The following is a 27,568-nucleotide window of genomic DNA, read 5'->3' on the forward strand; positions in this document are numbered from 1 at the left end:
TCATAACCCTTATAAACCATTATAAGCAGTAGTGTAAATCCTGCCTTGGTTAGGAGGACTGGGAACCATCCATGTAGAAGCACCTGGACTCTCCTTCTTTAGAGTTGGTTTTGTTTTAAATAAAGGCTGGATGGCTACCTGTCAGGGGTGTTGTAGTAGTGCATTTCCTGTCTTAGGAGTAGGGTTGGTCTAAATGACCTTTAGGGGACCTTCCAACCCTATGATGCGAGTAGTACAGTTTCTGTAGAAAGGTGCACATGAAGTTTGCCCATAATGTCACTGGTATGGAGTCAATATGACTTCCCCTCCTGGGTTGTCTTCCTCTTGATACATAGCTGTCTTCCACACCATGGGGGTAAAATCCAACACAAGTCCTATTTAGAGTAGACCCCCCCCTTAAAGTGAATATGTCTTACATAACTGGTTAAAGAACAGAAAACAGAGAGTAGGAATAAATGGTCAACCCTCCCCCATGAAACTGATTGGTGGGAGATCCAGGACAAATAAAAGGAAGGACTTCTTCACACAGCGCAGAGTTAAATTATGGAATTCACTACCACAAGATGTAGTGATGGCCACCCATTTGGATGGCTTTAAAAGGGGGTTGGATAAATTCCTGGAGGCAAAGGCTATCCATGGCTACTAGCCCTGATGGTTGTGTGCTATCTCCAGTATTCAAGGCAATAAGCCTGTGTGCACCAGTTGCTGGGGAACATGGGTGGGAGGGTGCTGTTGCACCATGTCTTGCTGTTCATCCCTGCCCGATGGCTGGTTGGCCACTGTGTGAACCGAGTGTTGGACTAGATGGACCCTTGGTCTAATCCAGCATGGCACGTCTTATGTTAGTCATGACTAACTTAAATCCCACTTATTCCAATGGCTCTACTCTATGTAGGAATTACACAGGATTTTACACATGGTGCCTTCCAAATATTTTTCTTTGATCGTCTCTTACCATTAGCTATGTTGCCTGGGCCTGATGGGAGCTGTAGTCCTACACATCCACCAGGGTGGTGAAGGAGTATACATGGATTGTAAGGGACAGGGTTTGTATCCAATGTTGCTATTTAGGACAAACCCATTGAAATGAATGGGGCTTGAGTTAGCTTAACTACGGTTACAAACCAAGTGCTGTTTTTATTATGTTGTCTTGCAAACACCATGTACATCGGGGCGCAGAACTTCGGGTGTGGGGGACCAGTCCAGCCCCTGAGAATTCCCCAAAAGTCTCCACCCCTTTCACCACCTTAGTGGTTTCCATGTTTGTGTGGGTGTGATTTCTCCCTACTAAAATGTTGAAACACCTCTCCTAAGGTTTACTTACTGGCAGTAAAAATTCTTTGGGATTTTGGCCCCACCCACAACTGGGATGTGACCCCCTAAGAGCTCTCTGAAATGGAATTTGGACCTCGGGCTGAGAAACGTTCAACTAGGGTGACCCTATGAAAAGGAGGACCGGGCTCCTGTATCTTTAACAGTTGCATACAAAAGGGAATTTCAGCAGGGGTCATTTGTATATATGGAGAACCTGGTGAAATTCCCTCTTCATCACAACAGTTAAAGCTGCAGGAGCTATACTCTACTGACCAGATTTAAAAGAGGGCAGGGCACCTGCAGCTTTAACTGTTGTGATGAAGAGGAAATTTCACCAGGTTCCCCATATATACAAATGACACCTGGGGGGGGGGGTCTACACTACTGCTTTAAAGTGCTTTATAACAGTTTTGACAACTGCTGGGGCCCAGGACACACTGCATATACAGTTTTCAAAACGTTTTCAAAGTGCTTTAAAGCGCTTTAAAAGCAGTAGTGTAGATCCCCTGAAATTTCCTTTTCAATACAACTGTTAAAGATACGGGAGCCCTGTCTTCCATTTCATATGGTCACCCTATTCAACACACCTGAGCTAGGAGCATATCACCACAATTTTATCGCTGCACTGGTGGCCAATCCCCTTCTGAGCTCAATTTAACACCCTTGTATTGACTCGTTAAAGCCCTAAATGGTTTAGAAGCAGGTTCCTTGAGGGATTTGCCTGCATCCTTCCATGCCTTGAGATTGACCACAAAGGCCTAGCTCACAGATTCACCACTGGGTAGGATCAGGTTGGTGGGAATGCAAGATGGGGCCCAATTAGTGGTGGCCCCATCTTTCTGGAAGTACCTCCCCCAAGATGGACACCTGTTTCCCTTCCTTTTCTCCTTATACAAGCCATAAAGACTTTTAGGTGAGAAATCAGGCTGGCTGAATGGATTGTTGCTCTCATTTCAGTGGCTCTTGAAATAATTTCTGACCGTGTGAAGCTATACTGCTTGCCTGTTCTGCTTTTAGCCCCTCTTTTCAACTAATTTTATAATTTGGGGTGTTCATGTTTCGAGATCAGGGGTTACTGTGTCATTTATTGTTTGTTTCAAATTTTCTATCAGTCTGGGGAACTGATAGAAAATAGTTTAGCTCTGAAAAACAGCTGGGGAAAATCTTCGAAAGAAATACATAAATAATAGCATGCATATTAGTACTAGTAGTAGTATGCTTAGAGATATTTAATCAATATTAAGCACTCGATAAATCTATTCAGTTGTTGTTGTTTTAAAAATCCTAAGCAGTATATACGTCTATTAAATTGTAGTTGTTGTAGCTGTGTGTATATTTCGTATCAATATAGCTTCTTATGTCCCGGCTTCTTCTCTTGGCTCTATGATGAGCTGCAGATTCCTCAAGATTGATTTGAAGGTTGTATATCCATGGCTCAGTGGTAGAGTCCTTGCTTTCCATGTAGAAGGCCCCAGGTTCAATCTTTGGTGTGTCCACATAGGACTAGGAAAGGCTCCTGCCTGAAACCCTAGACAGCCATTGCTGCCAGTCAGTGTTGACAATACTGGCCTAGATGGACCAGGGGTGTCACTCGGTGTAATGCACTTTCCCAAGTTTAAATCAGAATTAGGGATAGGCCCTTGTGCTTTGTATGCAGAAAGTCCACGGTTCAATCCCTAGTATCTCCAGGTGTGTGTGTGGGGGGGTGGGAAACCCTGCCTGAAACCCTAGAGAGAAAATGTTGCCAGATCTACACCAAACAGGATATAAACACGATGAAAGCAGTTTGGAAACAGTGTACGGAACGTGTCGTGGGCCCCAACAGTTGTCAGTGCACTTCAATACCGTCATAAAGCAGGAGTGTAAATCTTGCGAGTGTCAACAATACTGGCCTAGATAAATAGACCAAGAGCCTGAATCAATGTAAGCCAGTTTCCTAGGTCCCTATATCTTCACAACAACCGAGCCACTGTGTCACAACAGACCTTGGACTAGATGGTCTTTGGGTGTCCCACCCCCACCCCCACCCCCCAACTCTCCAGTTACAAATCAAAACCAGACATGAAGAAAATCCCAAGACTTACTTAGTTCAACAGCACCGATGAGCAGCGATGGACGAGAAACAGGCCGGGCAAATGCACCTTTGCAAAATCACGCTCTAAATGTCACCTCCCTTATGTCAAGCAGGTCAACGCTGTGGGTGGTGGATCAGATGAGGCTTCCTTCTGGCCAAACCTGCTTAGTGGCTGTTGTTGATCCATTTCTCTGTGGCGTTCTAATGGATCCCGCCCAGATGATCATTTGCCAGGAAGGTGAGCTACCCAGGCGGGGGAGAGACAGTAAGGAACAGGTTGGCCCTAAGCAAAAGAAGAGTTTAAGGGAGGAAGACAAAAAAAAACCCCTCTCCTGTACAGTTGAAAAAAGGAAGCCAATGGGAGTTGCCGAACAGTTTCAATCACGCTTTTATTACAGTGAAATCGATTGTTAGTCAGGGCTGCGGAGTTTCATCTGTTTAGTGCTTAGAGGACAGCTCCAATTGCATTTATTTGCTTACATTAATCTTTTAAATACATGCTCATCAACTAAGAATTAATCGGTTAGCATTTCTTCTTGTTTCTTATTAAAAGTTTGATTACTTTAAATGCAAGTACTTTTAACAATGATGGAGCATAAACACTGTCTTAAAAACAATATTTATTTATCCATTGCGTTTCTATACCACCCAATAGCCAAAGCTCTCTGGGCGGTTTACAAAATTAAGACAATTCAAAGTATAAAACATACAGTATAAAAGCACAACCAAGATAAAAACAGCAGCAATGCAAAAATACAAATTTAAAACAAGAAAGTTAATATTAATTTATGGACTGTTAAAATAGTGGGAGAATAAAAAGGTCTTCACCTGGTGTCTAAAAGAATGTAATGTAGGTGCCAAGCGAACCTCCTTAGGGAGCTCATTCCACAGCCGGGGTGCCACAGCAGAGAAGGCCCTGCTCCTGGTAGCCACCTGCCTCACTTCCAATTCAGGGGATTACAGGTCTGTGTCAGTTTCACATGTGCCCATCCCTCTGTCTGTCCCCTCCAGTTTCTGCATCAATCTGTGATTTTATTTTATTTTAAAAAAAACACTGCATAAAATTTGCACAATTTTAAAGTTTCTCTTTTTAAATGTATTTATTTATTTACGTTATTACATTTACATACCACCCCATAGCTGAAGCTCTCTGGGCAGTTTACAAAACTTAACACCATCAAAAGCATAAAAACAACAATATCCTTTTTAAAACATCTCAGCACATTTTGTTAACTGCCTGGGAGAAGAGAAAAGATAGCAATGTTGATGAGATAACAATAACTGCATTTTTGTATGCATTTTAAAGATAACAATAACTGCATTTTTGTATACATTTTATTGTAAAATTAAATATGCATCTTCTTAAGCATCTTAACCTGAAAAAATGCATTTTTCTTAAGATTCTTCATCTAGAATATTTTGAGAATTACTGTATTTTCTGGCGTATAAGACTACTTTTTAACCCAGGAAAATCTTCTCAAAAGTTGGGGGTCGTCTTATACGCCCAGTATAAGATGACTTTTTAACCCAGGAAGATCTTCTCAAAAGTTGGGGGTCGTCTTATACGCCCAGTATAAGATGACTTTTTAACCCAGGAAGATCTTCTCAAAAGTTGGGGGTCGTCTTATACGCCCAGTCGTCTTATACGCCGGAAAATACGGTATCTTAATCTAGAATTTTCTTAAGAATCTCAACCTAAAGTATGAATTTTCTTAAGCACTTTAACCTGAGGTATGCATTTTCTCAAGCAGCTTAACTTAGAAGATGTATATCTCAGCTGTCAACTGTATCGCAAAGTTCCGAGAAGAACTCTAGTAGCCCTAGGGATTGATCAGGGCCATAGTAAATGGGGTGATGGAATGGTACTCTCAAAAACAGCATCAAGTTCCCCCTCTTTTTCAAGAGAGTCCCTTCTCTGTGTGTAATGTCTAATGGAATGAACCTTCTCTCATGATTTCATGGTGGCATCCTGCATTTCTCTGCCTCCACAATATTGGCTGGAAAATACCATGGCATCATTAATACTAGATGTTACGGGCAAGGAGAAGGGTCAAGATCAGGGGTGGGGAAACTCTGGGCCCATAGGACAAAGCCAGCCCTCCCGGGGTCCTTATCTGGCCCTCTGAGATTCCTCCAATGTCCACTCCCCCTTTGCCCCCAACATCTATTGTTCAATGGTGTCCCAGCTTTTATGCATCTCCAGCTCCATTCTAAAATGGTTCTCCTGAGGCTTAGTTACTGGCGGGAAGAGCTTGAAGCTACCATATGCTAGTAAGCTGGCCCTGCCCCTTTTTGCTTTTAGCCCTGCCCACCACTGAAATGAACCCCCCAAGAACCTTTCCCAAATAGAATTTGTTCCTTGGGCTGAAAGAAGGTCAGCGGCCATTATTAAACTTCTACAACTGGGGGGACGACAACAACAGATCCTATCAGTAGTGATATAAAAAACCCAGCACTAATGGTAAATGAGGATGTATTCTGGGTAATACCATGAATAATGCCCCAAATAAAGATGTAGGTCTGATTCTCACTTTAGCACTAATGTTTGATCAGCATCCGGAGAGGTGCTACTTCTGCATGATGGGAATTAATACTGCAGCATTAACACCTATGTTTGGGGACCATCTTGTTCAGGAGAGTACAGGGGGACATCCCCAAACCAACACCACTCTTCTCTAGAAGATGCTGGTGTCTTGCCTCCTGCATTCCCCCCAAATGTTGCACATGAATTTTGGTGCATGGCTGATAACCACAGATGGTGGTCACAAAGTCATCCTTCATAGGAGTTGGATTTATAGATTGGTTTTCTCTAAAGTACGAAAGTGTCCCTTTTGGGATTGTTGGCTTAGAACATTGTTCTTCAACTGATTCAGACCCAAGACCCACCTTGGACTCCCAACCTGCAGTATGGGACCCACTTACACAATTTCTCAACATGGCAGAAACAGCTTTTTCGGGACCCGGGACCCATCTGGACTGATCTCACAACCCATTTTTGGGTCACAACCCACCAGTTGAAGACCACTAGCTTAGAACACTTCTTCTTCTTCTTCTTCTTCTTCAAGTATGTTTGTGAGTTGAATGTCAATTATGGTCTCACTAGAAAATGTTTTGAACTCAGACACAAGAAGATGCCAACTGCCAAGTCCATTGGTCTGTCATAGAATCAAAGAATAGCAGTGACAGAAGGGACCTATATGGCCATTGAGTCCAACCCCCTGCTCAGTGCTTACAGTGGCTGATTCTAAAAGATGTCAGCCTTCCTGTCCAAAATCCTTCTTAACTGGAGATGCCAAGGAATGGACCTAGGATCTTATACATAATCTGTGTCATGCCTGGCCCTGGACCAACCCAAAATGACAATTCCTCAGATGAGGACAAAGGCTTCTCAGAGCTAGGAGATCCTGGAAGGCAGACTGAACCCCTTAACTCTGACAAGGAGGATCCCAGTATCCAGAGAGTGACCTCACAAGGCCTGTTTCCAGAGGATGTACTGGAAGGAAATTCCAGGCAGGTAGATGCCACAAAGTGCAGGGTGGGGCTAAGTTTTGACCTGGCCTTAGCAAGACAATATAATTCTCTCTCTCTCTCTCTCTCTCTCTCTCTCTCTCTCACACACACACACACACACACACACACAGTGCCATCCATCTAGTCCAGCACTCTGTTCACACTGTGGCCAACCAGCTGTCAACCAAGGACCAACAAAGCAGGACATGGTGCAACAGCACCCTCCCGCCCATGTTCCCCAGCAACTGGGGCATAAAGGCTTATTGCCTCAGATACTGGAGGTCGCATGTAACCATTAGGACTAGTAGCCACAGATGGCCTTCACCTCCAGGAATTTATCCAACCCCCTTTTAAAGTCATCCAAACGGGTGGCCATCATGACATCTTGACGGGTAGTGAGTTCCAGAGTTTAACTCTGCACTGTGTGAAGAAGTCCTTCCTTTTATTTGTCCTGAATCTCACACCAGAAGACCCCAGGTTCTGGTATTACGGGGGAGGGAGAACAATGTCTCCCTATCCACATTCTCAGCACCATGCATGATTTTGTTCACCTCTATCATGTCTCCCCTTAGCCTCTTTTTTCCAAGCTAAACTTGGAAAACTTAGTTGTAACCTTCCCTCGCAGAAAGACTAACAACAGAGTATTTTGTTAAAAAATATATTTTGAGGGCAGAAGCCAAAACGATAGATAGATAGATAGATAGATAGATAGATAGATAGATAGATAGATGGTCTTTCTATCTTTATCTATTTTATCTTAAGACTGACTGCATCCATAATAGTTCCAGAGCTTCCTTGTTGCTTTGCTGCTGTACTGCTTCACACACACAAACACACACACAATACACTACTGTATTCTAACATAGGGTGACCCTATGAAAAGGAGGACCGGGCTCCTGTATCTTTAACAGTTGCATAGAAAAGGGAATTTCAGCAGGTATCATTTGTATATATGGAGAACCTGTTGAAATTCCCTCTTCATCACAACAGTTAAAGCTGCAGGAGCTATACTAGGGTGACCAGATTTAAAAGAGGGCAGGGCACCTGCATCTTTAACTGTTGTGATGAAGAGGAAATTTCACCAGGTTCTCCAAATATACAAATGACACCTGCTGAAATTTCTTTTTCAATACAACAGTTAAAGATACAGGAGCCCTGTCCTCCTTTTCATAGGGTCACCCTATTCTAACAACCGCACTGTAAGTAAAACTAGCATAGCATAGAAGCTAGACCACTTGACTTTGTGTTTACTGCTCAGAGAAAAGACTCCTATTGTGTTTGTAATTACTGATTGTATTTACTGTTCAGAGAAATCCTGTTGTTGTGACATGTCCGTTTCTTTCCGCCTTCAAAACTCACAGTACTTCCTGTCCCAGGATTAAAAATGGAAACTCAAGATTTCAAAACACAGAGGTCATACGTTCCTTTATTTACAGCAGTGTAATTTATTTATTTATTACATTTATATCCCGCCCTTTTTTCCTCCGAGGAACCCAAGGCGGCGTACATAATCCTCCTCCTCTCCATGTTATCGTCACAACAACAACCCTGTGAGGTAGGTTGGGCTGAGAGAGCCTGTGACTGGCCCAAAGTCACCCAGTGGGCTTTCATGGCCGAGTGGGGACTAGAACCCGGATCTCCCGACTCCCAGTCCAACACCTTAGCCACTACACCACACTGGCTTAGATACTTAAGCCCCTCCTTGAGGGCTTTGTGGGTAATTACATTAAAAATCCCTTCCCCATCCATCCTCCCCATTCCGTTCTCAAAGTTCATATTGGGATTCCCAAATCATATATATACCAATAGCAAATTTATTCTCCAAGTCCTGGCAGTTCGGTAACCAAAACAGCACTACCTGTACATGATACAGAAGCATAAAGGAATCCGAGATTTGATATATATGAAGACAGGAGGGGGAAGCCCTAAAAACGTGAAAAACTGAATATATTTTGGAGGGAGTAAAAACAGAAAAATGGAGAGGGATTGCAATGGAGCATTGTGGAAAAGGGCATGGCTGGCTAACTAAATAGGAGAATTTCACACTGAAACATTGTGTAATCTCTCTTCATTCTCTCTTCTTTTTTACCCTTCCAGTTCAAGAGTTGAAATGCAGGCTGAGGGAGGGAACTGAGGGAACAATGAAGAGTCCTCTTCAGTGATGCTTATAATTTGGCCACTTGGAAATCTCCGCCCGGACGGCCTCTCCGGGGGATACGATGCTGCTGAGGTCACTGTGGGCTACCACAAGATATTCCGGATCCAGGTAGCCAACCTTCACGGAGAAATCAAGCAAACACTTCAGAGCTTTCCATGCCTTTTCGTTGGGAGACCTCTCTGGAGGAGGAAAAGGGGAGAGAGAGAGAGAGTGTTCAAGACCCCAACTGTTCTTATAAAGGGTTATGGAAAATGCTCCCCCCCACACACACACACACACACATTTCTTTCTAGGCAAGTTTTCCCCAACTTGGTGATTCCAGATGGCTGACTTGATGGACTTCAACACACCTGGAGGACCTCCAATTTGGAAAGGTTGCTCTAGAGCTATGGCTCCAACACAGGCCCTTGGATGCTTATAACTGGTCCTACATGAGAAGATTCTTAACACACATACTTCAGGATGAGGTGGACCCTCCTGCCTGACCTGCCTATTCTTACCTGCTTGAGCGTTCCTACAATGAAGCTTGTCTATGACCAGAAAGGTTGAAATGTTCAAGGCTTTCGAATCTACAACAAGGGATGGCTGCAGCAGAACATGGTAGCATTTTCATAGAATCATAGAATCATAGAATAGTAGAGTTGGAAGGGGCCTATAAGGCCATCGATTCCAACCCACTGCTCAATGCAGGAATTCACTCTAAAGCATCCCTGGCAGATAGTTGTCCAGCTGCCTCTTGAAGGCCTCTAGTGTGGGAGAGCCCACAACCTCCCTAGGGAACTGGTTCCATTGTCGTACTGCTCTAACAGTCAGGAAGTTTTTCCTGATGTCCAGCTGGAATCGGACTTCCTTTAACTTCAGCCCATTATTCCGTGCCCTGCACTCTGGGAGGATTGAGAAGAGATCCTGGCCCTCCTCTGTGTGACAACCTTTTAAATATTTGAAGAGTGCTATCATGCCTCCCCTCAATCTTCTCTTCTCCAGGCTAAACATGCCCTTTTATGACATTGTGGATGGCATGGAAACCATGGATGGAACGATCTCCATGTTAGGATGTTTCCTTGGGCCTCCTAAACCTTGAGCTGACACTGTCCTCAAGTATTTCTACTCTGCAATATTGCTATGTAGCAACCTGGCTCTTTAGAATGTACGCAATGACCTTTAACTAATGCAACTAACACCCACCCTTCCAGGCTGTCTCCTTCTGGGAATGTCCCAACTGTGGCATCCATCTGGCAGTTTAACGTGCCATCCCACATAAAGTGCATGTTCCATAGGGTGGGGACATCTGGACCAGCTCTGTCATTCCCTGCCTCGTGTCCCTTGCGTAACGGTTGTGCCTGAGAAATTCGTTTGATTCACATGGCAAGCTGAAAATACTGAATTCCGCACAACCAAACCGCTGTGCGAACCAAAACTCAGTTACCCTTCAAGATTCACATTTCTCTGAATTTTGCAATGCAGTTCTCCAATACAAACGGCCATGCAACAACACCTAGGCCAAGATAAATAACATTCAAGAATGTATTCTAGCGGGAAAATGGCTCACAACAAATGCAGACCTTAGGCAAAAAAAAATATGAATGTATTTGTGCAAATTTTCACCAAAATGCTTATGAATTTTCATGCAAACATTTGGGGGGATCTTAACATTCAGGATGAATCAAACATAAGCCTGGTGAAATTCTCGAAGTTTCAGATGAACCAATCTTATGCCTGGGGAGGTGGGGGATGATAAACTGGGAGAAACCGAACTTGATAGCTATTCTGCCGTCATTTGTGGCTAGCTTTAGAGAGCAATTTAGGGACTCTTTTTAGGTTCCTATGTAACCCATGCCATCTAATCACCCTGTCGTGTTTCCCAGAAAACTCCTGCTTTCGATGGGAGGCAAATGATGAGGCTTGCTAAGTAATCTACAAGGCTTTTATTAAGCAACAAAGATCTCTTCTACCTGAATAGAGTCTAACTTCTTGGAAATGCCACCCCAGGCAAAAACTATGCAAACTAAGCAAGACAATTGTCCGCTCAAGAAGAATAGGAAGCTACTTTCCAAACGCCCATAACTTCAGAGAACCTGGTATGGAGGCAGGTTCTGGCATAATCGAACGGACTTTCTCACGCCTTCCTTCCACCCCGTGCGTTTGAGCTTCCCACGGACCATAGCATCAGCTAGTTTGTCCAGACGCTCACCTCTGGAAGAAGGCTCACTTCCCACCGAGTGTATAGGATTTGGCCTTGAGGAGATAAGCTCTGGAGAGGGCTGACTCCCAGCTGGGGAATCGCCCGTGACAGTTTCCTCCCCCACTGGTACAGGCTGGCTGGTGTCTGGCGCTGTGTCTTCTAGTTCTGAATCTCATTCTGATTGATTACCTGAAACATCTTCTCCCAAAACAGGGGCAGTAGGGTTAGACATGTCACTCTCATTATTCTTTAGGGAGGGCCCAGGGAAGAGATGTGGACAAACAGAGTGGAATTGTTTAACCCGCTGTCCTAAATATGTACATCCTGAATCATTCATTGTTCCTCAACAAAGTCTATTTCATTTTTATGAGTTATGACTTGGCATCCCGCCACAAGCAAGACAATTCGCCCACTAATTTCCCACATAATGGAATAGTAAACAAGCAGACCTTTGCCAGGAATGATCGCAGAACTTTGATTTATCCGCTTGATGCACGGTAACCAGACCCAGGGATTCATAAAGACCTGTTTTGTTGTTTTTGACAATGGCTGTGAAGCATTTCGATGCGTACTTTTCCAAATGTATGCTTCGGTTGTGTGCATTTAGGAGATGAACACATTGCCTGAAGTGCATTTGTGTGGACTTTTCAAAAATACACATGATGCCAAATGCATTTGTGGTGGTGGTGGGGATCCGTGAATCCCATGGCAAGGTCAGAAATGTAGGGATTTGAACCTGGGATTGCATCCCAGTCTATTTTGATCTGGAAGGTGCAAACGGTTTGGAGCCAGGTTATTTGAAGGAACACCTCCTCCCATATGTGCCTGCCCAGACCTTAAGATCATCCACAGGGGTCCTCCTCCGTGAGCCCCTGCCGAAGGAAGTGAGGCAGGTGGCTACTAGGAGCAGAGCCTTCTCTGCTGTGGCACCCCGGCTGTGGAACGAGCTCCCCAGGAAGGTTCGGCTGGCACCTATATTTATATATTTATATTTATATTTATATTTATTTATTTGTTACCCGCCTCTCCCTCTGGATCGAGGCGGGGTACAACACAATTAAAAACAACATAAAGTACATAAAACTAATTCTAACATTTAAAACCAGTGCATCATTAAAAGCAGCACACCATTAAAAAAGGCATCTTAAAATTCAGCTGGGTAGGCCTGCCAGAAGAGATCAGTCTTTATGGCTTTCTTAAATTCTGGAAGACTGTTAAGTTGACGAATCTCTCCCGGCAAGCCATTCCACAAACTGGGAGTGGCAGAAGAAAAGGTCCTCTGAGTAATAGTTGTCAGCCTTGTTTTGGTTGGCTGGAGTAAATTCTTCCCAGAGGACCTGAATGTGTGGGGTGGATTGTACGGGAGAAGGTGATACCGCAGGTAGCCTGGACCCAAACCATGTAGGGCTTTAAAGGTGATAGCCAACACTTTATACTTCGCTCGAAAACTAATTGGCAGCCAGTGAAGAGATTTTAAAACTGGTGAATTGTGGTCACCCCTAGGTGTACCAGTGACCAACCTGGCTGCCCTATTTTGAACTACTTGAAGTTTCCAGACTAGTCACATTTATCCTACGTAGAGCACATTGCAGAAGTCGAGCCTCGAAGTTACCAGTGCGTGCACGACCTACACTGTATTCCTTTCGTCGCCAGCTGAAGACCTTTTTATTTTCTTAGTATTTTAACACCTAACTTAACTTAAATTTAAACTTCGCTGTTTTAATTCTATATTTTAACCTATATCAATTTCTGCTGTGTGGTTTTATCCTGGTTGTGTTTTCTATAATGTATTTTGTATTCGTGTTTTTAGATTGTTGATTGTTTTTATGTTCTTCATGGTTTCAATTTTTGTGAACCGCCCAGAGAGCTTCAGCTATTGGGCGGTGTAAAAATGTAATAAATAAATAAACTGGGTAGACCTGACCAAAATGAACTGAAACAGTTTTCTCATCTGTCCCTAGAGAAAGGTGACTGTTACAAATGGATGGGTTTCGACCGATAAATATGAAATCGGCGCCATCGCTAGCTTCATATACGTTGAACATATACGTGTTCAGAGGAGGGCAACCAGGATGATCAGGGGTCTGGAAACAAAGCCCTATGAAGAGAGACTGAAAGAACTGGGCATGTTTAGCCTGGAGAAGAGAAGATTGAGGGGAGACATGAGAGCACTCTTCAAATACTTGAAAGGTTGTCACACATAGGAGGGCCAGGATCTCTTCTTGATCCTCCCAGAGTGCAAGACATGGAATAACGGGCTCAAGTTAAAGGAAGCCAGATTCCAGCTGGACATCAGGAAAAACTTCCTGACTGTTAGAGCAGTATGACAATGGAATCAGTCGCCTGGTGAGGTTGTGGGCTCTCGCACACTAGAGGCCTTCAAGAGGCAGCTGGACAAGCGTCTGTCAGGGATGCTTTAGGGTGGATTCCTGCATTGAGCAGGGGGTTGGACTCGATGGCCTTGTAGGCCCCTTCCAACTCTACTATTCTATGATTTTATAAATAACTTGGGTAATGCTGTCGACGGAGGCCGCAAATGCTGCTGTTTCTTTTTTTAAAGCTACCTCTGCCTTCCCTCACCTAGTTCTCTCCAGATATTTGGGGCTACACCTCCAAGCATTCCTGAGCACTGGCCATTCTAGCTGGGGCTGATGGTAATTGAAGTCCAAAACATATGGATTAGAGAGCACCAGGTTGGGGCAGGCTGGTATACACTGATGATGCTATATTCTGTTCCTCACCACTGAAGCAGAGGAGCCCTCCCGTGTATTTGATCCCCAACAATTGGCATTCAGCGGTACACCGCTCCTGAACATGGAGGCTCCATCAAGTCACCACTGTTCAGAGCCATGGATAGATGTATCCTCTATGAATTGGACTCCGTTCTCTTCCAACCCACGGAGCTCTATAGCTGCGGCGACGGAGAGAGAGCGTGGCAGGGCTCCTGTTTCCAAAGCGCAAGAAAGCTTACCGGTGAAAGAACCTATGAAAGCAATACCGAGTGTCAAATCATTGTAGCCGTAGGTGTGAGCTCCTTCGTTGCGCCAACCTCGTCCCTCGTACACACGCCCGTCCTCGCCGATCAGGAAACTGAAAGTGGGTAGGAAGAAAGAAAGAGAGAGAGAGGTTATTTTGAGGGCTACGTTTTAATATATATTTCAAACTCTTCAAAATGCCTTTTTGTTTAAAATGATGGAAAGAGAGGAAGGGGAGAGAGAGAGAAAGAGAGAACATTTGTTTTGCTCCTTTCTTTTCCACTGAACAAAGTCCGAGGCTTTACACGTCTAGGCTGTTCTGTATCATAGAATCATTGAATCATAGAATCATAGTGTTGGAAAGCGCCTGTAAGGCCATTGAGACCAACCACATGCTCAGTGCAGGAATCCACCCTAAAGCATCCCTGACACTGCCTCTTGAAGGCCTCTAGGGTGGGAGAGGTCATTGGTCCCATCGTCATACTGCTCTTACAGTCAGGACGTTTTTCCTGATGTCCAGCCGGAATCTGGCTTCCTATAACGTGATGCCATTATTGCGTGTCCTGCACTATGGGAGGATTGAGAAGAGATCCTGGCCCTCCTCTATGTGACCACCTTTCAAGTATTTCTAGAGTGCTATCATGTCTCCCCTCAGCCTTCTCTTCTCCAGGCTAAACATGCCCAGAGGAAAAGAGAGATGTTGCTTTGAGAACTCTTTTTTTCAATGGTACATTTCATGTATCGAAGACTGCATAAGCTTTTAATAACGACATAAAAAACAAGAACGGATGGAAAGACAGAGAGAGTTTGTTTTCCTTCATTCTTTTCCGTCTGAACAAAGTCTGAGGCTTGACGTATCTGGGCTTTTTTGTACCATTTCAGACACAGGCCTTAAAATCATGAGAACATAAGAGCTATGCTGGATCAGACTGAGGGTCCATCACACAGTGGCTGAACAGCTGTCAACCAGGGACCCACAAACAGGACACGGGTGATACATGTAGCCATGAGTTGCCCATTCCTGTTCTATGAAGGACCTCTTTTTTATATAAATAAGTAAGCTTCTAGTCCTTAGAAAGGAAAGGAACCTCTCGTGCAAGCACTGAGTCATTACTGACTCTTGGAGGGACGCCAGCTTTCGCTGATGTTTTCTTGGCAGGCCTTATAGCGGGGTGGTTTGCCGTTGCCTTCCCCGGACGTGATTACCTTTCCCCCAGCTAACTGGGTACTCATTTTACCGACCTCGGGAGGATGGAAGGCTGAGTCAATCCAAGCCGGCTGCCTGAAACCAGCTTCCGCTGGGATCGAACTCAGGCCGTGGGGAGAGTTTCAGCTGCAGAAACTGCTGCTTTACCGCTCTGTGCCACACGAGGCTCTTCTAGTCCTTAGTATTATAGAAATAGAATGTAAAGCATGCCTGCTGCGTGATTGATAGATAGATAGATAGATTGATAGATAGATAGAGGCTGCTCTATTATTGAGTTCATATTTAAAGCAGTAAGAGTAATAAATGATTAAGACCTTGTAACAGCCACTGCTGTCTTACTTGTAGGCAATATCACACCATCCTTTGAGATCCTGATGGAAAGCCTGCACGTTCTTGACATCCCTGCTGCAATCGGGTTGACTATTGCAGGGATGTCCGGCCGTGTGGATGATGACAACGTACTCAGGAAGGACGTTCTTCAAAGGCGCTGAACAATTGGCAGGTTTAGCTCCCCACTTGGATGGGGTGATGAGCTGGAAGCATGCTGTGGCTGGCGGGGACACAAAGGAAGGGCCGTAAGGTGCTAGGGTGGGTGGGTGTGCGCGCACACACACACACACACACACAGAGTGTTTGTTTTTTATAATTTTTATTAACACAATTTAAAATACATCAACATCACATTAAAACAATCAATCAAGAAGAAGAAAAAATATTACATAGATTTGCTCAACTGTTAACATTTGTAATTTATCATTATTCATAATCAAACAATACAATTGCTCCCCTTCACCCTTTGGGATCTATTCCTGCTTCCAAAATCTCATTACTTCTTCTGGTGGTGGTTTTCCACTTCCCTTAGAGAACTCATATACCAGGAACTGTTTCCAAATTCCCTCAAATTCATTCGTATTTGTTATGCCTCTTCTTACTTTTATATTACATGTCAATTTATCATTAATGGCAATATCCCAAATTTCCTTATACCATTCTTCAATATGATAATCTCCTTGAACCTTCCAGTTCCTAGATATAATTAATCTCGCTGCTGTCAGCAAATTTGACACACACAGTGTTTTAACCTTCTTAGCCTCCCAAATTCCCTTTCCCCTGCAAGCCAACTTTACTGAGCTCCATGCCCCAAGAGCGCTGTGACGTTACACCTATACTAGTCCCGCCACGTAAAACCTTCTCAGGCCAAGGATCACTGTTGGAAAAGTGCCCAGCCCTGAACCAGAGTATCCTACAGAAGTTGCCATGGTTAGTTGCTAAAGAAACGTTGCAAACTGTCTAAGAGAAGCATTCTCAGATAACCGAAATCAAGTGAACGTTCTCTCAAAGAGCAGAGAGTACCTATCTCTTTGTGTTGATGCTTGCCAAAAGAACAGGCCATGTGTCCTCTTTTCAGCTAGAAATTCTCAGTTAGATGGTGTCTACGTGTGTAGCACCAGAGAAGATAAGTGTATAAAAACCTAAGCTACCTCCCTTGCGAGGTAGGCATGTGCTTTGGGAGCAATTATCTCTTGTGTCTCTTTATTCTGCAGAATAAACGTTGTTTGACTCATACTTTATCGCCTCTCTTCCTTGTGTGCTGAATTGGACTCAGTACACCAGGGAACAAGCTATTTTTTGCAACATCACCACCTGAAAACCTGAGGTTTCCCCCTAGCTATGAGGGAAACAGGTTAAATATAGGATCTGTTTTTAAATGTACTGTGGGTATATTCTGGTGGGGGTGTTTGATAACTGTGAGGCACGTAAATAATGCCAAGCTGACATGTGGTAATTGGTTGCTAACAAAATAATAAGTTTATTGTCATGGTAAAAGCTTTAAATGAAAATATAATGCTTCCAAACCTGCCTAATCCAAACTTCCCACACACCAACCACATCCCTAGCAATTAATCTCCTCTCACTCCACAAACAATTCCAATCTCCACTCCCCAACAACAACCTAACCATCAACAATGTAACTCCCCTCAGTCACTCTTTATATACTCCTTCCCCCCACCCTACCTATTACATCACAAACCAAACCCACTCAGTTCTGACATTCCATACTCACCAGACATACTCATCCAGACTCATACAACATACTCAATTGTGGGGTAACAGCACAGGCGCCCTCTAGCTTGCAGTAAACAGCAGCCCTAACATTCCATCAGCTGATATGTGAACGTAAGAAGAGCCCTGATGCTGGATCAGACCAAGGGTCCATCTAGTCCAGCACTCTGTTCGCACAGTGGCCAACCAGCCATCAGCCAGGAATGAACAAGCAGGACATGGTGCAACAGCACCCTCCCACCCATGTTCCCCAGCAACTGGGGCACACAGGCTTATTGCCTCGAATACTGGAGATACATAGCACACAACCATCAGGGCTAGTAGCCATGGATAGCCTTTGCCTCCAGGAATTTATCCAACCCCCTTTTAAAGCCATCCAGATTGGTGGCCATCACTACATCTCTACAGATAAGGGCCGATCCAGATTATCAGACCCAACTGGTTTTGACTGTATGGGAAATGTGCATTTTTGGTGGTGCACTTGCATAAGTGTACATTTTCAGAAATGCGGGTTTTTGCAATTGCACGCTTTTGAATGCAAGCGCAGAACATTTGTGGGAATGTTCAAGAGGATTAAGCTCTTTTCTTTCATTCACATTCAAGACTGCAAATGGGATATAGCTGCATGATCTGCACACAGGAATGAAAATGTCAAACATCCTAGTTCCTATGTTACCAGAAGTGTGTAGTTACCACATCACCGTGCCTTGACACCACTTCCCATGATGTTTGGAAGGCTGAAATCAGATGTGGGGACTGGGACCACCTTGGGAAGTCAGTTATGTTAACTCTGCACCTCCCCATGTATGGGAGAATCATAGAAGAGTAGAGTTGAAAGGAGCCTATAAGGCCATCAATTCTCAAGGCAGGAATCCACCTTAAAGCATCCCTGACAGATGGCTGCCCAGCTGCACCTTGAAGGCCTGTAGTGTGGGAGAGCCCACAACCTCCATAGGATATGGGTTCCATTGTGTACTGCTCTAACAGTCAGGAAGTTTTGCCTGATGTCAAGCCAGAATCTGGCTTCCTGTAACTTGAGCCCCTTATTCCGTGTCCTGCACTCTGGGAGGATCGAGAAGAGATCCTGGCCCTCCTCTGTGTGACAACCTTTTAAGTATTTGAAGAGTGCTATCATGTCTCCCCTCAGTCTTCTCTTCTCTGGGCTAAACATGCCCAGTTCTTTCAGTCTCTCCTCATAGGGCTTTGTTTCCAGACCTCTGATCATCCTCTGAACCCCCTCTGACTTGTCTGCATCCTTCTTGAAGTGTAGTGCCCAGACCTGACACAGTACTCCAGGTGAGGCCTAACCAGTGCCTAATGGAAAGGAACCAGTACCTCTCACGATTTGGAAGCTAAACATCTATTGATCAGATGATACAGTCAACTGGAGAACCATCCAAATCCCGCCCTCGAATGTTCCAACTGGCTTTCAGGGCTCACCTTGTGACAGAGCACACAAAGCAAAGAGGAGAATCTCAGCTTGGGCCATCTTCTTCCTTTGATGTCTGAGCCAAGTAGCCGAGGAGCAACCTTGGGGAATAAAATAATTCTGGGTGAAAACCGATCCAATGTTTTGGTTTTCTTTTCCTCCCGTATTCCAAGCCTGGGAGGACAAAGGTTCTAAGGAAGCCTTCCCCAACCTGGTACCCTCTGGTTATGTTTGATTACAACTCCCAGCATCCCCCAACCAAGATTCAGGGAGTTTGAATCCAACGTATCTCAAGGGTTGCCCTAGATCCTATTAGGGTGGTGTTTTGTACTACCTGCTGGTCTCTTTTCAGGCTCATTTCAAAGCTCATCACAGCTGAGGAACACATTACCTGTCTCCCCAAGTACAAAAGCTGAGAAACCTGCAAACAGTTGGTGGGGAGAGATATGAAGGCAGGGGAAAGGGCATCTCTTCTAGGAAACCCTAAGTGGCCAGAATTGACCCCTGGCTCTGAGGCTCAGCTCTGAGTTAAAGCGTCAGAAGCGTTTTCATTTAGAAAAAAGACAAATGTAGAGAGTTACCACGGTTTGTAGAAGTATGCATAGCATGGAGAAAGCGGAGAGAGAGAGAGAGATTGTTGTCGTATTTGTATTATCCCCCTCTCTTTGGGAGTCTCCCGGTGAAACTGATGGGCGGTAAATTCAGGAGAGATCAAATGAAGACTTATTTACATTTGTGGAGTGCATTCACTGCCACCAGGTGACTCTGAAAGGCAAGATAAATCTATAGCAGTGGAACGATCTGGTGGTGGCTGGCGGTTGGGAGGGCTTTGTGGAATCGCTACCCTATTTTGCGCCGGTCTACCTCTCAAGATTCTTGGGGGACCGAAGCAGGGCAAGGTGATTGCCCTCATGCCTTCTTAGCAGGCATGCCGGAGGCATCTGGTTGTAATCGGAGTGCCAGAATAAATGGATCTTTGCTCTGATCCAGCACAACTAGCCTAAGGTTTTTGGGGTGGATCCAGAGTGCGTTAGTTGGACTTCGTTCACACAAAGAACTCCATGGGACTTGAATTCAATCTGGCAGCTCAGTCTGTGTTAGGGATGTGAACCACTGAAAACTCCATTCCATGAAAGCCCCGTGGGATCTTACAGTGTTTCCGTTCTGATAAGCAGCGGCAAATTTTAGCGGATTTTTTTTCCCCGATTCCAGAAATGTTTCATGCATTTGGGAGGGGAGGGTCCTGTGATTTGGGCAAATAGTAATAGGTCTTTCTTTTTCCCCTGGGTCTTTAAATCGGTGCAAATGGTTGCTTACTTTTTTTTTTTAATGTATTTTTAAAATTGGAGCTTTTGTGCAGCTGTGCGTCATCGCAGGTCCGTCTGTCCACTTTGTAGCCATGCAGACAGAGCCATATTCCCCTCTTGTAAACATCCTACCCACATGCTCCTTTGTTTATTTATTTATTTATGTACTATATTTCTAGACTGCTCATTTTCTAAAAAAAGTTTCCAGAGAGGTGAACACAAGTATAAACGGTAAAAAGAAAGAAGATGAGAAAGGCAAATTAAAATTGTTCAATTTAAAATAAAGGACCGGGGGGGGGGGGGGGAGTGGCTAGTCAGTTGGAGAAGGCTTCTTGAAACAGAGATGTTTTCAGGAGGTGCCAGGAGCAGCCTCGTGTTGGTGCCTGCCTGATCTCCAGGGGCAGGGAGTTCCACAGAGAAGTTCCACACTAAAGGCTCTTCTGGTGGATTTCAATTGGGCCAAAGGTCCATGTGGAACCACCAGGAGCATGCCCTCCAATGACCTCAGTGATCAGACAGGTTGGTAAGGAAGAAAGCGCTCTCTCAGGTATTCTGGTCCCAAGTTGTTTAGGGCTTCGTGCACTTTAACTGAGCAGAGCCATTTTCCGTACTTCTCAAAGACAATTCCCTCGTCCCTTTGCTTGGAAAGTCCAAAAGTGAAAGACGAAATTGACAAGTCCTTTGATCTCCAAATATTAGACCACCCCTCACCCATCTGCAACAGATAACCATACAAATGGCAGAGAAATGGGATGCCTACCTGCGTCTCCTCTAAGCACAGTCTTCCTTCAAAAATCCATCTGTTTCCTGCACCTCTTCCTTTTAAAGGCGGGTGTCAGATTGTGGGGAAAATCAGAATGTCGAAACAAATCTGAGCAGAGATTCGCCCTGGGTGAGATGCCACCACCAGGCCGTGCACATGGGCGAGGGCGTGAACGGCAGATGAGAAGCACGTTATGAAACCCTCTGGTTTTGGTGCAGGAGAGACATCCATGATTTAACAGAGCCCAAAATAGAAGAGGTGAGCCTTCTTTCCCCCAAGGATTATATAAGAGACTCACATTTGAGGAACACACCTATGGAGCAACAATGGAAACACTGTTGCTGCATCACAGCAATTCAAATATGAATGTTGATACGTCACCAAGCCTACATTACACATGCACAACCTTTTAAGAACACAAGAACATAACATAAGAAGAGCTCTGCTGGGTCAGACCAAGGGTCCATCTAGTCCAGAACTCTGTTCGCACAGCGGCCAACCATCCATCGACCAGGGATGTACAAGCAGGACATGGTGCAACAGCACCCTCCCGCCCCTGTTCCCCGGCAACTGGTGCACACAGGCTTACAGCCTCGAATAGTGGAGATAGCACACAACTAGCCATGGATAGCCTTCGCCTCCAGGAATTGATCCAACCCCCTTTTAAAGCCATCCAAATGGGTGGTCATTAATACATCTTGTGGTAGTGAGTTCCATAATTTAACTATGCACTGCGTGAAAAAGTCCTTCCTTTTATTTGTCCTGGATCTCCCACCCATCATCTTCATGGAATGACCCCATTGGGTTCTAGTGTTTTGAGAGAGGGAGAAAAATGTCTCCCCCTATCCACATTCTCCACACCATGCATCATTTTGTCCACCTCTATCATGTCTCCCCTTAGCCTCCTTTTCTCCAAGCTAAACAAACCTTCCCTCATAGGGGAGATGCTCCGGCCCGTTAATCATTTTAACGGGCCTTTTCTGCACTTTTCCCAGCTCCATAATAACCTTTTTTAGGTGTGGTGACCAGAACTCTACCCAGTATTCTAAGTGTGGTCGCACCATAGATTTGTATAAAGGCAGTATGACACTGGCAATTTTATTCTCAATTCCTTTTCTTATAATGCCTAACATAAAAAATAATATAATAATAATATATTTATTTGTTACCCGCCTCTCCCTCTGGATCAAGGCAGGGTACAACCCTAATAAAAACACCATAAAATACATACAACTAATTCAAACATTTAAAACCAGTGCATCATTAAAAGCAGCACACCGTTAAAAAAAGGCATCTTAAAATTCAACTGGGGAGGCCTGCCAGAAGAGATCAGTCTTTATGGCCTTCTTTACAGTGGCCACACACTGGATGGACATTTTCATCCATCTGTCCACCACAACCCCAAGATCTCTTTCTTGTTCAATCACCGCCAGCTCAGATCCCATTAGGTTATACTTGAAGTTGGGGGGGGGGGGTTATGAGGGCAATAGTAGAGAGGCTGAAATGAACACAAGTTGGAAATTAAGACGATCTGCTTGTATTAATGTACAGATTTGAAATAGACATGTTGAATTTCCCCCGTCTTCTCTTCTCTTGTATTAATGGTGTTGCGGGCAGTTATTGTGAGCGGATATACCTACAGTATGGGAGAGCCCACGACCTCCCTAGGTCATAGGTTCCATTGTTGTACTGCTCTAACAGTCAGGATGTTTTTCCTGATGTTTTGCCGTATTGCTCTAACAGCCAGGAAGCTTTTCCTGCTGTCCAGTCAGAATCTGGCTTCCTGTAACTTGAGCCCATTATGCTGTGTCCTGCACTCTGGGATGACTGAGAAGAGACCCTGGCCCTCTGTTCTAGGGAGAGAACCAATGAGCAAGGAGGCAGTGGTATCACCTTTCACTTCCCCCCACCACTATTGTCTGGGCCAGAGCAAGTACCAGCAGGTTGCAATAGTGGAAGGAGCAACTCCCCTTCTGGGTGTGGGCCCTTGGTACGTGCCCAATCATCCCTACCCTTGACACCGCCCCTGATTGTTCGTATTATATATTGACAAGTGAGAACTGTGATGAAATACTGCAGCGTGCGGTGCTGCTGTTCAGGATTTTGTTGTTGCTGCATTCCCGGATGTTGCTACAGTCTTCAAGGTTTCAAGCTGGGGGGCAGAGAGATTTGGAACCAAAGGGTTTATTTATTTATTTATTTATTTATTTATTTATTTATTTATTTATTACATTTCTATACTGCCCAATAGCCGGAGCTCTCTGGGCAGTTCACAAAAATTAAAAACATTCAAAGAATAAAACAACAGTATGAAACCATAATATAAAATACCATATAAAAGCTCAACCAGATAAAAACAGCAGCAATGCAAAATTACAAATTTAAAACACCAAGTTAAAATTTATTTATAGACTGTTAAAATGCTGGGAGAATAAAAAGGTCTTCACCTGGCATCTAAAAGCATATAATGTAGGTGCCAAGCGAACCTCCTTAGGGAGCTCATTCCACAGCCGGGGTGCCACAGCAGAGAAGGCCCTGCTCCTGGTAGCCACCTGCCTCACTTCCTTTGACAGGGGCTCGGGGAGAAGGACCCCTGAGGATGACCTTAAGGTCCGGGCAGGTACATATGGGAGGAGGCGTTCCTTCAGATAACCTGGCCCCAAGCCATTTAGGGCTTTAAGTGTTAATACCAGCACTTTGAATCGGGCCCGGACCTGGACTGGCAGCCAATGAAGCTGGAAAAGGACTGGCGTGATGTGGTCTCCTCGGCCAGTCCCTGTTAGTAACCGTGCTGCCCTGTTTTGTACCAGTTGAAGTTTCCGGACTGTTTTCAAAGGCAGCCCCACGTATAACGCATTGCAGTAATCCAAACGAGAGGTTATCAGAGCATGGATCACTGTAGCTAGGCTATCTCTGTCCAGAAAAGGGCGTAGTTGGTATATCAGCCTAAGCTGATAAAAGGTGCTCTTTGCCACTGAGTTCACCTGTGCCTCAAGTGACAGTTCTGGATCCAAGAGCACCCCCAAACTACAGACCCGATCCTTCAGGGGGAGTGCAACCCCGTCCAGGACAGGGCAAACATCACCTCGCCTGACAGATGAACCACCCGCTAACAGTACCTCCGTCTTGTCTGGATTGAGTCTCAGTTTGTTAGCCCTCATCCATACGTGTTCCGTATTGTCTGGAATACGGGTTGATTTAAGTCACAGCTAGGTTGAATTATTTTATGACTTAATTCATGAATCATGTGTTATTGATGGTTTTCAGGACATCTCTACTACAGGGGAGGGGAAACCGCAAACCTCTGTTCCCCACCAGCATGACCAATGGTCTGGAATGACGGAAATTGCAGTCCAACACCAAGAAGGCCAATGGCTGTGGTGCTGAACACGGTTTTGGGTTGGGATTGAGCATTTTGGAAAGCGTCTTTAGAGTTCTGGCTGGTTCTGGCTGAAACCCAGAATGGATTCACAGCACCACTGAAATTGGAGCCAGCAACCTCTGCTGCTCCCCTCCCCTGCTCCAGGAAGATTTCTGTCTCTAACAAACACAGAGAGAGGAGCATGACATGCAGTCAACAGAAGGAAACTACACTGGGTGAGTTGTGCATTTACTGGAGTGAAAAAACAGTGACAACAGAAGAAATGGCAAGGAGTCATCGTGGTAATTATGATTTTAACTGTGGCATACTTTCTGGCCAGTCCCACAAGCCCCTGCTGCTAAATCCTTAGCTGCACCTCTGCATTGCCCAGGAATTACTTTCATTGTTCAGATCCACCGTCGGGGAGGAGAGGGGCCCACCGTTTCCTCATTCTCTTAGCTCAGCCTTATGGAGGAATGTTGCCCCGCTCGACTGAAGCCCATAAAAGGACCTGTTGAAACCAGTGCTTTCAAAGACACACACAGAGACCCACATTGGCGCCAGTGGGACAGTCCCCGACTTGGGGCAATCATCCAAAGATGTCCATCCATCGCCCCACTCATCAGCAATGTACCTCCGTCATCCTTTCTGCCCATCTTTTCTCATCTGATGTCCCTCAACAACTTAGCCACATAGAGGTTGTCTCCTTCTGAGAATGCAGATACATGTAGGACTTTCTCTACTCCTGCTCTATATGGCTTTAACAGGTTTACTCACACAGTTTTGCCAGAAGGAGGCAACTAATGGGGAGATTGATGGCCAACGAGGAAGTTGGGATCTCGACCAAATCCTGTCCCCCTTCGTTCACCCCACAGGCATCCTCAGTAGGCCCTAAGAAATGGGCGTTAGGCAGGCTCAGCTGTTGAGTACATAAGAGTTTGCAGCTCATCAAAAGAGATGCTCCACTTTCACAAGGTGCAAGTTCAGCATCTCCAGGTAGTCCTGTGAAAGGACTATTATTATTATTATTATTATTATATTATTATTATTATTATCTTTATTATTATAAAGATGAGTTCTGCGTCCAGTTCAGGACGGCACACTTCAAGAAGGATGCAGACAAGCCGGAGTGGGTTCAGAAGAGGGCAGGAAGGATGATCATGGGTCTGGAAACAAAGCCCTTTGAAGAGAGACTGAAAGAACTGGGCATGTTTAGCCTGGAGAAGAGAAGATGGAGGGGAGACATGATAGCACTCTTCAAATATTTAAAACGTTGTCACAGAGAGGAGGGTCAGGATCTCTTCTCGATCCTCCCAGAGTGCAGGACACGGAATAATGGGCTCAAGTTACAGGAAGCCAGATTCCAGCTGGACATCAGGAAAAACTTCCTGACTGTTAGAGCAGTATGACAATGGAATCAGTTGCCTGGTGAGGTTGTGGGCTCTCGCACACTAGAGGCCTTCAAGAGGCAGCTGGACAAGCGTCTGTCAGGGATGCTTTAGGGTGGATTCCTGCATTGAGCAGGGGGTTGGACTCGATGGCCTTGTAGGCCCCTTCCAACTCTACTATTCTATGATTTTATAAATAACTTGGGTAATGCTGTCGACGGAGGCCGCAAATGCTGCTGTTTCTTTTTTTAAAGCTACCTCTGCCTTCCCTCACCTAGTTCTCTCCAGATGAACCAATGACCAAGGGAGGTTGTGGGCTCTCCCACACTAGAGGCATTCAAGAGGCAGCTGGACAGCCATCTGTCAGGAATGCTTTAAGGTGGATTCCTGCATTGAGCAGGGGGTTGGACTTGATGGCCTTGTAGGCCCCTTCCAACTCTATGATTCTATGATTCTAGATACTTTTTGGATGTGTGTGTGTGTGTCCTGCTCAAAAGAGGACCTTGTTCACGCATTGGTTATTTCTCGCCTGGATTATTGTAATCTTTTGTTGACCGGTCCTCCTTCTTCTCATCTTTCCCCATCGGTTTCCTTTCATCATTCTGCAGCTAAGATTATGTAGAGGCCCCTTCCAACTCCACTATTCTATGGTTCTATGATCACAGTGTGATGGCCTTGTTGGGGAATAATTCCAAATGGGTCAAATGCCTCCTTCCACTCCTGCATTTCCGAGCCTCAACCAAATCCAATGGCATGGTGGAGTTGGAAGGAAATGAAAGAATTGCCGTGAAGATCAGTCCCTCACTGCATAGTGAAACACCCATAGAACACAAGGGCATCCTACTGGCAAGGGATGGGGAGAGGATGGTGAAGCAGCCAGGGTGGCAAGAGTAGGTAGAAGAAGATAGCAGGGTGCCAGCAGCAGAGCACCCAGGCTGGCGTGTGGGAAAAGAGAGCAGCCAGGACAGCCCTGGAAGCATCGCTGTCTGCTTGGCTGGAAATGATAGGCACAGCGCCACTTTATGCTGTGGATAACAAGACTTGTTTTCAAACTTCGGCAGGGGTGTCCAAAATGTTTGTCAGGGCGAGCCCAGGGAGGGGACCCACGCATATCACTATGGCCACTCCCTGTGGTGTCCCTACCAACAACAGTGTTCAGTGCAAAGGTGGCAGGATCCACCAAAGAAATAACCAGAGAATCAAGCCCTTCCTCTCCGTGACCGGAGAACAAAAATGTACTCACCAACAAGGCTGCTTGCTCTTGAGTCAACCACGTTGTTGAATCTAAGTTCAAGACGCCTGTCCAGATCAACCAAGGATGGGAAAGGCAATACCACTGGACTAGTCCTGTTGAAGGGCACCCTGCAGAACCATGCCGTACAGGTGAAACAGGTTCCCAAAGGGTGAGATTTTTTAAAAATTGCCAAGTTCACATTTTTCCATAAACGTGATTCCCCCCCCATTTTATTCGCTGCTGCAAGTCACCTGGGCTGGGTGGCATGGCAATTCAACGAACTCCCAACAGAGAGAGAGATCAGTGTGATCCACGGGCAGTTTATGGAATGGTGGTGTAATGTTTAAGTGAGGCACAGTTCTTGTTTTTGGACAAAGAGGTTTTTGTTGCGGGAACAGCAAGAGAGGTGATTAGCTTTTGTAAAGGTCATGCAGTTACATGATCTGGCCTGGCCCTTGAGGCTCTGGTGAGTTTGTCTAACTTGGAAATTCCCAGCCAAATCGATTGCTGGGCTGAAGTTTCGACATTACAGAACCCCAGCCTGAATCTGGGAGGTTGTAGCAAAAGAGGAAGGGGGGAACTGCACCCTTTTGTTTGCATTT

General features: G+C 45.1%; 1 protein-coding gene across 2 annotated transcripts; it reads right to left on the reverse strand.

Moving 5' to 3' along the window:
* Positions 1-8,419: 8,419 nt before the first annotated feature.
* LOC134412192 (peptidoglycan recognition protein 3-like) lies at positions 8,420-27,248 on the reverse strand. 2 transcript variants are annotated; one of them, XM_063146027.1, is made up of 5 exons: positions 26,976-27,248; positions 18,925-19,014; positions 15,760-15,970; positions 14,210-14,328; positions 8,420-9,235 (listed from the first exon to the last, which is right to left on the reverse strand). In XM_063146027.1, the coding sequence occupies exons 1-5, from the start codon at positions 27,193-27,195 to the stop codon at positions 9,054-9,056; spliced, it is 822 nt and encodes a 273-aa protein (XP_063002097.1). In that variant the 5' UTR covers positions 27,196-27,248; the 3' UTR covers positions 8,420-9,053. The 2 variants fall into 2 exon arrangements, with proteins under 2 accessions (XP_063002097.1, XP_063002099.1); XM_063146029.1 differs by lacking the exon at positions 26,976-27,248 and adding an exon at positions 20,981-21,176.
* Positions 27,249-27,568: the final 320 nt, after the last annotated feature.

Source organism: Elgaria multicarinata, chromosome 21 (assembly GCF_023053635.1).
Source record: "Elgaria multicarinata webbii isolate HBS135686 ecotype San Diego chromosome 21, rElgMul1.1.pri, whole genome shotgun sequence".
NCBI classification, from domain to species: Eukaryota; Metazoa; Chordata; class Lepidosauria; order Squamata; family Anguidae; genus Elgaria; species Elgaria multicarinata.

What these genes read in the sequence shown, in the direction of transcription:
- LOC134412192 (XM_063146027.1), bottom strand. Translation starts at nt 27,195, where the DNA reads ATGGGGGGGGAATCACGTTTATGGAAAAATGTGAACTTGGCAATTTTT. An exon ending in TTTGTGTGCTCTGTCACAAG is followed by an intron (nt 15,971 to 18,924) that starts GTGAGCCCTGAA and finishes TGTCCCCGCCAG; the next exon opens with CCACAGCATGCTTCCAGCTC. An exon ending in TGGTGTGATATTGCCTACAA is followed by an intron (nt 14,329 to 15,759) that starts GTAAGACAGCAG and finishes ACCCACTTTCAG; the next exon opens with TTTCCTGATCGGCGAGGACG.